Genomic DNA, 10404 nt, shown 5'->3' with positions numbered 1-10404 from the left:
AAAAACGTTTTCCAAAATGAGTTGGGGTTTTATGAGGACCCCATATGTCACAATGCAATAGATTAAATGGAGAATGAGATTTTATTGTGCTTAAAGGAAAGGGTAGCCTTGTCTGTTTAGTTTTGGGACAAATATTACAATTATTATGAATGAGAATGAGATTTTTACTAATAGGTAGTAAGGAAGATGCAAGTTGTAGACACATCGGAGAAGGATGTCCAAGGTGTTTGTGCCATAAATCAAGGTCGATCAAAATTTGAGATGTGTGAGCTTAGTTTGGAAGAGGGGACATGTAGTATAAGTCTGCGTGTTGTTTACCCGAGCCAATCATCCTCCCCGTAGCCAAGACCTGTAATTGTTGAATTTGCTCGATAGTGAAGCTTTGTATGAGGTTTCTATCAGACTCGTTATTGTGTCTTCTTTGCCAGACATGATCTCTTATTTAGTGGATAAAAATGGAGAGACTGTCAGAGCACCAAGATCGATGTTACCATATAAGAAAATTGTATGTAAGAAGATGGTAAGAAGAAAAAAGAAGTTTTTTTTATTCTCTTATGTGTATTTACATCAATTCATGTATAGGAAATATATACAAGTGTATGGAGACTTTCTCTCTCCAAATTACAAGCTAATTAGGTAGGGATCCTATCATTATTAAATTAATTGCATATAATTGCGTACAATATCGTACAATATTGCATACAATCATTGCGTATAATTTGATCATTATTATTTCCTTAATAAAGCTGACGTGAATTTGTATTGATTATATGTTGATTTCCGTGAAGAAAAAAACAAGGAATTCAAGAATAATTTATCCATGAAAAGAAAAGAAATGATATTCATGGCCAATGAAATGACTGGTTTTGGTATCAAGAACAAACAAGTTCTTAGAATCTCTCCACTAAACATGAGATTAATCAAATAATTATTCAAGTGTAAATGTTTGATTCTAGGAATAATCAAAGAAGAACAATAAAATGCAAGAGATAGAAGATGAAGAACAAGTCACTTTCTTAAGAAAGATAAGTGTAAATGGAAAATCATCACTTGAATTTAGAAAAGTCAAGGTAAGATCAAGAATCAAGGAGCTAACTTGGTCTCACAAATGGAGACAAAGCTCACAACTACTCTTTCAATCTTTGCAAGTTATGTTAGGTTTGGGAACATTGAGTTCAAAACAATATCTCAGAGGATAAATTGAGGTTAAGTGCAAAAATCAATGAGCATGAGGTTAGAGAAGTTGTGTTGCAATGTGAATGATCAAAGAGTCCCTGATGAATTTAACTTTACATTTCACAAAAATAATTGGGAAACCATGAAGGAAGATATTCTACCGGTTATATATAACTTTGAGGCTACGGGGAAATACCTATGGGTAGTAATTCATCTTTCATTGCCTTAGTGTTCAATATTAGAGGTTCAGTGAAACTTGAACAATACAGGCCAATCTCTCTGGTGGGCTCATTCTATAAGATTATTTTTAAGATTCTTTCTAACAGACTAAAGATGGTATTGTCCTCAGTTATAGAGTTTTCACAATCTGCATTTCTTAAGGCAGGGACTTCTAAATAGTGTTCTCAAAGCTAATGAGGTTGTAGAGGATGTTAGGAGGCAAAAGAAAAGTGTTGTGATTATTAAGGTAGATTATGAAAAAGTGTATGATTTAGTACAATGAGAGTGCATGTACTATATGATGACAAGGCTCGAGTTTGAAGAGAAATGGATCTCCTAGATTAAGAAATGTTTGGAATCAACATCAATATATGTGTTAGTTAATGGAAGTCCAACCCGAAAATTCATATCGTCTAGGGGATTAAGACAAGGGGATCCCTGAGCACCATTTCCATTTCTTATTGTGGTAGAGGGTTTAGTGGGTTAGTAAGAAAAACAATGAAAGAAAATGTGTTCCAGAGAGTTAGTTTAGGGAGGGAACAAGTTCAGGTAGACATTTTACAATTTGGAGATGATACTCTTTTTGTTAGGGAAACCACTTTTCAAAACACTTTTACTATCAAAATTATCTTCAAATGCTCCAGGCTAGTCTCAAGACTGAGGGTAAATTTCCATAAATCAAACTTTGGGGCACTTGGAATAGATAGGGATATGCTACACAATTTCTCAAGTATTCTGAACTGCAATATAATGAGCATACCAATTACATATTTAGCCTTGCCAGTTGGGGGGAATTAAAGGAAAAAGTAGTTGTGGAAACCTTTAATATCTAAAATTGAGAGTAAATTGTCAAAGTGGAAAAGGAGACATTTAAATTTTGCAGGGAAAATATGTCTTATTAAATCAGTGTTGACATCAAAACCCCTATTTTTTGTCCTTCTATAAAGCACCGACCTCGGTATGCAATAAGATAATACATATTCAAAGGAGACTCTTATGGTCTTGGCGGAGTGAGGGTAAAAAGATCGCATGGATTAATTGGGAGTTGATTTGCAAGTCGAAAGAGCAAGGAGGGTTAGGAATAAAAGATATATCAAAGTTAACAAGACCCTAATAACTAAGTGGAAATGGAGGTTGGGTGTAGGAAATGAGAGCAAATGGAGGTAAATCTTAATCTCAAAGTATAAAAACGAGTGTATTAGGAATTAAGGAACATGCCCAGTGAAATACCAATCTTGATGGTGGAGAGACCTCACAAAGGTTACTGAGGAGGAGAACTAGTTTAATAATAATATAATTTGGAAAGTAAGGTCTAGAAATGCAGTTAGGTTGTGGGAGTATAAATGGTTAGGGGAAACAACTCTTATGCATAGATTCCCTAGGTTGTACTTTATATCCTTGTGCCAAAATAAAAAAAATACAGGAAGTTTTAGCATGGGTGAATTTTGGAAAGGAATGACAACTAACTTGGAGAAGAGGTAGATTCATGTGGGAAGTAGCACAAAAAAATGAGTTGTTGGAGAATATCAATAAAGTGAATTTGAATGTGAACTTTGATAGGTGCACTTGCTCAGGGGAGTATGGTGGGGATTTCTTTATTAGAGTTGCTTATGTGTATCTGCAACAGAATAATATTGCTCCAATTTGTGAGAATTTTCAGCAGTTTTGGTCTGTCAAAGCCTTCCCAAATGCACAAGTTCTGTCAAAGCCTTCCCAAATGCATATTCCTTTCCAAATAAGGCCCCCACAAGAATATGAAGGATTTAGGCCTTATTTGTGTAGGTGCAACTGACTCCAAAAGGGGGTGGGGCGAGGCAGATGGGAAGGGGGAAGGTTAAATGGAACCTTAGACTTTTTTCGCAGTAGATAAAACAAGTAGATTGTTTAACAAATTGTCTAATAGGTCGTCTAGTAGAAACATTCGTGAAGAGTCAGTTCACTTGTATTGACTTAAACTTGGGTTAGAAGTTGAGACACTTCATTTTCTACCATGCATCTTTGTTTTTAACAAAGTTTAATATAAGGCAAGTAAGAAGAATTGAGTTACCCCTTCAATTTGAGTTAGACCTTAAATTTAATGAATATATTCATTAATAAATATTAATTATACCTGAAATTTAAGAAATATATTTATTTAATGAATGTCACTTAATATGTCACTGCCTGAATAATTGATTTTTTCCTTGGGTTGCACTCTCATTCTTTTACCTTTACTAACATTCATGTTTAAGCTCTTGGTCGAGATACACTAGCAAAAGGTCCTCCAACGCTAGTGAGTATTCAATATTCGAGTGTAATTAATTTTGTAATAATGACGTACATTTTTTTTTTATTGTTGTGCTTATTTGTAATCTCCAAACTCCTTTACTTTTGGACCTAGATTAAGGACCTGGATTAAGAAGCATATTGTAATTGACATTAACATTACCTAACCTCCATTAAATTTAATTAATGTTAATACAAGTTTTAATTAGTACAAATATATCTTATATACCATATATCTTATTTTAAATAGGGATGGCAAAGCGGGGCGGGCCGTGCGGGTCGGTCCACGACCCGCAGGTAAAAAACGCGGGGCGGGATGACCTTTTCAACCTGCTAACCCGCATTAGCCCGCAACCCGCGCGGGCCAGTAGCGAGGCGGGCTGACCCGCAAACCCGCAAGAAAAAAATATTGGCACTTAGTAGCAGCAGGGCAACCTAAACTGGGTCATGCCAATTAAATCGATTTCAAACACGATAAAGGAGCAAGACACTTAGAGAAGGAGAAGTAAGCAGAGGGTATTTTAGAAGTTACCCATGACCAAGCCTTCAATTGAGCCAAAAGTTATCTTATTTTTATTGTATTATTTTTATGAAAAAATAATTAATTAATTGTCATTGTTTTAATATATGCAGATGACGGTGAAGATTATAATTTTGAAAAAATGGATGAAGGTTCTACTAAGGTGGCATCCAATGTTATTGAAATGGAAGAATGTCAATAATGTTTATGTTTAATGTTTTTGAATTAATTTTTATGTTTAATGTTTTGGAATTAGGTATTTTTAATGTTTTGGAAGTGGAAGAATAGTGATATTTGATATTTATCTTAGTGTTTTGATGTTTGACTATATTTGAAAAGAAAAAAAAAAATTAGGTTTGATAATAACAAATATATAGGTTTAATTTGACAATTTTTTAATAACAAAATGTAAAAATTAAATATTTAATTTAAAAAAAAAGAACGCGGGCTGACCCGCAAACCTGCGGGCTGACCCGCAAACCTGCGGGCCAGCTCTTATGCGGGGCGGGTCGAGAATTCTAGCCCGCAATAACTTTGCGGGACGAGCCAACCCGTCCCGCATTTTTGCGGGCCAAACGCGGGACGGACCATTGCGAAACGGGCTGGCCCGCTTTGTCATCCCTAATTTTAAATTACTACTATGCAAAAGAAAAAAATTTTATATTTCCTCGTATATAGTATTGTTTTTAGTTATGTCATGAATAATAATAATAATAATAATAATAATAATAATAATAATAATAATAATAATAATAATAATAATAATAATAATAATAATAATAATAATAATAATAATAATAATAATAATAATAATAATAATAATAATAATAATAATAATAATAATAATAATAATAATAATAATAATAATAATAATAATATAATAATAATAATAATAATAATAATATAATAATAATAATAATAATAATAATAATAATAATAATAATAATAATAATAATAATAATAATAATAATAATAATAATAATAATAATAATAATTTTATTATTTTTTATCTTTTTATTAATATTATTATTATTATTTTATTATTATTATTATTATCAGAGTTACTCCATTGGTTTAATTTATGTTATTCTTATCTCATCACATTTTTCTACGACGAGATTTTCCTTTTAAATTAATATGTTTGGAAAATAATCATTTCTCTCTTTGAATATTCCTTTATTCTAATATTGACCGGCTTTTTACTTATCTATCTAGAAGCTTTAAGAATCAAGATTCTACAGTAGCCTGTGTTCGGACCAATGAAACCGTTTCGTTAACAATTTATGTGAGATATGATCGCACGCCTGAGCGAATTTTTTTTTTTTTTTGTCTAATTATGAAATATAATGAAGATCAATATACAGCTAAGAAATCACTGGATAATACACAGTGGGTGTTGAGTTCATTTTGAAGGGTAAAACCTAAAATGCTCACTCATAAAAAATGGGGTACGCACGAGGAGCATTTGAAATAATAATTTGAGTAAGTGACACGCCAAGAGGATTGTTTTTGCCAAGAACTTTGTCTTCACCAAAAGTTAAATACTCTCATTTGCCACATCTTCATCTAATTCTTTTCTAACTTGTTTAATATTCTTTTTCTTGCACAATCATAGGAAGTTCACCTTTACACCATTCACCTCTTCACCATAAGTTGCATAATGCAATCAAGTACTCTAATATGGTATAATACCGGACATGTAGGAAGATGGTAAAAGGTAATTTAAGTGTCGAAGAAGAATTAGTTCTTTTTGACATGACGTTGTGGGTCTGACTATGAGTGATAAATTTTGTTTTGTATTAGTTTTGTGTTTTGTAATGGTATTTGTAGATTTTAGTTGTAGTAAAATTTGTTTTGTGTGTATTTTTTAGATTAAATAGTGGTTGTATGAATTTAAATAAGATAATAAGTGTTGACTGTTTGGTGTGATTTGTCATTCATTTCCTTTTAGATTTGTATTGGAAGTTTGTAGAGTCGGTATGGTTAATTATTGAGCAAATTGACTTTGATAATATTGAATATAAGGGTTGAGATATCTTTAAAATGTTTATATAAGAGTTGGGATACCTAAAATATTTATATAAAGGTTAAAACACTCCTAAAATATTTATTTTTTATTGATAAAAAAATTATAATTAATAGATTACAATCATTCTTAAATGTTTATAAAAGGGGTTCATTCACAATTTCTTACGTGTCAATGAGTGTTTGTTAAAAATGTAATTAAATTGTAACTCTCATCTACAACGTGAAGATATATCTGTTAGAAAAAGAATACAATAACGTACAGAATATTACTTCTCCGAAAAATACAACGGACGTGGAAAAATAAATGGAGATTTTTTTTAAAGTTCACACTACGCAATAATTTAATTCATAAAAGAATGAGAATTGCGATTATGTCATCAACGTGATAGAAGTATAAAATTTTACTGCATATTAAATCATTTATTAAGGTGTGTTTGATTTTAAATAGAAAAAAGACAGAAACAAAAACAGAAAATAAATTAAGAAAATAGAAAAATAAAAAAAATATAATTAAATTTTTGATTATTTAGTAGAGTAAAAATAAATAAAAAATGGAAAAATTTATCTTGAAAATTATATAATATGATTGATTGGATAGAACATAAATTATTCAGATAATAGAATACTCATTATACCTTTCAATTTATATAATACAGAGAAAAAGTATAGAAATAAAATAGTAATTTTAATTTTAATTTCTTTTATTGAAAGTAAAAATATAAATTCTGATTCTCTTCCTATTCATTCATCCTCCTTACGAAATAGAAGGCAAATTTTGTAACAGTGTATTTGTCTTGAATTTATAATAATCTTCCCACATGGGCGAGTATCTTGATTTGGGAGTTTGGGTGAGTTGACTGGTGAAGGTCTTGAGCTAGATGTCAAAGACAGATAGAGACGATTTCATCGCCCTCCAAAAGAAAAACAAAGATCTCTTAAGGACTCGCCAATTAATTTAATTGCTACTGTTAGCACTTGGTTAGGCACTGACTTTTCTCGTTCAGAATTCTGGAAGACAACATAATTAGTACTGTAACTTTCAATAAAGTATCTACGTAAATTCCTTAAATACCCTCCTTATAGAGGAAACAAAGAGAACAAAGTTAACAAAACAAAAACCTAATCCGTTTTAATTTAATATATTAATTAACATATATATACACAAGCCCCTCTCTGATTTGTTTTGGTGAGTTTAGATGACTGTGTAATTTATCCATGTAATTTATTTAAGTTAAAAAGCAGTAAATGAGTGTGAAAGTGAAAGTAGCGCAACGGTTCACGCTGTTTGGAAGACTGAGTCAGTGAGTGGCGATTGCAATTGCAATTGCAATCGCAGTCGAATGGCCTGAGCAGATAGATAAGCGAGGAGAGATCCTGAGATCCAGTCTAAGAACATGCGCAACAACCTCAGACATCATCAAAACTTGATTCATTATAAAAAACCCAATTGACGACAATAAACAAACCCACTGCACACAACATGGGTGGCAATGGAAAGCACAGATGGAAAATCTCTTTCCACCGTTCCTCTTCCCAATCCTCAAAGATGGATCCTAAGCTCCCTCCCAAGGAATTTACGTGCCCCATTTCCGGCTCCTTAATGTCCGACCCGGTTGTCGTCGCTTCGGGCCAAACCTTCGAACGCCTCGCCGTTCAAGTCTGCAAGGACCTCAACTTCTCCCCCAAGCAAGAAGACGGGACTCGACCCGATTTCTCAACAGTAATCCCTAACTTAGCCCTCAGAACCACAATCCTCAACTGGTGCGACAAATTAAACACCCAACACCCGCGCCCACCCGATTTCGCCTCCCTCCAGCGCCACGTCACACAAGCAATGGCCGTTTCAGGGGAACAAAACCGACAGGAAGAACAACAACAACGAATTAGGGTTTCGGAAAAGGTGCTTCTCGACGCGGTCGCGGATAACCCCCCCGTCATTTTCTCCCACGCCGCCACTGAGTTAGGTCCCCGTGCCAACCACTTCAACTCGGGATCCTCCGAGGAATCGGTCATCATTCCGCACAGTCCGGGAACGCCGTTGCCGTTTACCATTCGTCCAACCTGCTTCTCCTCCTCCTCCTCCTCGTGCGAGATCGAAATTGAAAACCCTAGCGCGCCGGTTACAGAGGAAGAAGAAGGAGTATTGAAGAAATTGAAGAGCAGCGAGGTGTTTGAGCAAGAAGAAGGCGTAATCGCGCTGAGGAGGATGACGAGGAGCAAAGAGGAGTCTAGGTCCTTGCTCTGCACGCCTCGGGTTCTGCTGGCGCTGCGCGGTTTGATCGCTTCGCGGTACGGCGTTGTTCAGGTAAACGCGGTGGCGTCGCTGGTCAACCTCTCGCTGGAGAAGCAGAACAAGGTGAAGATCGTGAGGTCAGGGTTTGTTCCGTTTTTAATCGATGTTTTGAAGGGGGGTTTGGATGAGTCACAGGAGCACGCTGCGGGCGCGCTTTTCAGTTTAGCCTTGGATGATGATAATAAAATGGCCATTGGCGTTCTGGGCGCGCTGCAACCGCTGATGCACGCGCTGCGTGCTGAGTCCGAGAGGACTCGTCATGACTCGGCGCTCGCGTTGTATCATCTGAGCCTTGTTCAGAGTAACCGGGTGAAGCTGGTGAAACTCGGGGCGGTTCCGACGCTTCTGTCCATGGTGGTGGCGGGGAATTTGGCGAGCCGGGTGCTGCTGATTCTGTGCAATCTGGCGGTGTGCACGGAGGGGCGCACGACAATGCTGGACGCGAACGCGGTAGAGTGTCTGGTGGGGCTATTGAGGGCGAACGAGTTGGACTCGGAGGCGACTCGGGAGAATTGCGTGGCGGCACTGTTCGCACTTAGCCATAGGAGCTTGAGGTTCAAAGGGTTGGCGAAGGACGCGAGGGTTGTGGAGGTTTTGAAGAAGGTTGAACAAACAGGAACGGAGAGGGCCAGGGAGAAGGCTAGGAAGGTATTGCACATGTTGAGAACTTTGGGCGATGGAGATGATGATGAAGGTGACGACTTTTACGACTCGGCCGGGTTGACGCGGAATCGTTACCGACTTGGTGCTGCCAGGAACCACAACATCGTCAACACGACCACGTTTTAGGTTTTGATTTCTTTCTGGTTTAGTTTTTCCACAAAATTTATTTGTTGGTTTAGGTTCTGTAGGAAAATGCTGTGAAAAAAGGATGAATAGGAAACTAGTATATGTGGTGTTGCTGGGTGTAAATCATGGAGGTGTTAAACTTGCAATCTCGAACTCAATCTGTTTTATTTTATTTTTTATTTTTTATTTTTGGCTTTTGTTGATGGGTGTTATATTATAATCTGTATGTAATCAGGGTTTAGGTGAATTTTCGGTTGGATATTAATGTGTACAAAATTATACTCACTGTCTAGTGTCTTCTTTAGTCCACAGAAATGAGAAAACAGAGAGAGATCTGTAGAATGATTTGTGAATTCACTGGATTGGTTGTGTTTGTATGTAAAGGTGGATGTTACCTTGCATATAAACTATGAGGACCAACAGCTTCAGTTTCTTTTCCTCATTATGCACATGTCATTCCTTTTTAGTAGCTGTTTTCATTTCAAAAATCAAATGGCAAATTACATGCAAATTAGCATATGGCAAATGAAAAAGAATTTTACCAAATTCGTTTTATCTGAAATTTATATAGGATTCTTGTCTCTGGCAAATGATTTTCTGTTTATGAGCTAAATCTTTTGTGTTTCACTAAATAATAATCAAAGTTAATGCTTCTATATGGAAGAACCTAAACTCCTACAGTCATGGAGAGGCCAAACTATCTTGGCCTTGCTTCTCTCCCTCAACCCAATACCTGGACTCGGGCTATTTTTGTCCAACTGTACTGCACATTTACCAAGGTTCTTCGGGTTCCCTTTTTGTCAAGAATCTAAGGGGCATGACATGTGTGCTTGAAACTCCCTTCAATGTACTCAAAGTTTTGCTTTATACTACATGGTTACTTCACTTACCTTAATCCAATGTAGTCAATTTTGTCTATTATTATTGGTTTTGTTCTCCTGTAAACACCCAGTATAATGTTGGTATTATGCATGACAGGCCTTAATCTGATAACAAGTCAGCAGAATCGAGTCATACTCCAAATGCCTGTTCTTGTTTTTTATCAAAGGCCCTAACCTGTAATGTTGGTATTACTAGAAGTATGCTCACACCTTTGGCTAGTTTGGTTAAATTT

General features: G+C 35.5%; 1 protein-coding gene across 1 annotated transcript; it reads left to right on the top strand.

The window, feature by feature from the left end:
* Nucleotides 1-7338: 7338 nt before the first annotated feature.
* Nucleotides 7339-9643, top strand: LOC137820787 (U-box domain-containing protein 38). The gene has a single exon (XM_068625031.1). It carries the CDS (start codon nucleotides 7689-7691, stop codon nucleotides 9288-9290), a length of 1602 nt encoding a protein of 533 aa, XP_068481132.1. The 5' UTR covers nucleotides 7339-7688; the 3' UTR covers nucleotides 9291-9643.
* The last annotated feature ends 761 nt before the right edge of the window (nucleotides 9644-10404 follow it).

Source organism: Phaseolus vulgaris, chromosome 9, assembly GCF_000499845.2.
Source record: "Phaseolus vulgaris cultivar G19833 chromosome 9, P. vulgaris v2.0, whole genome shotgun sequence".
Lineage (NCBI taxonomy): Eukaryota > Viridiplantae > Streptophyta > Magnoliopsida > Fabales > Fabaceae > Phaseolus > Phaseolus vulgaris.
Note: the sequence above shows the minus strand (reverse complement) of the source record. Positions and strands in the feature narration are given on the sequence as shown.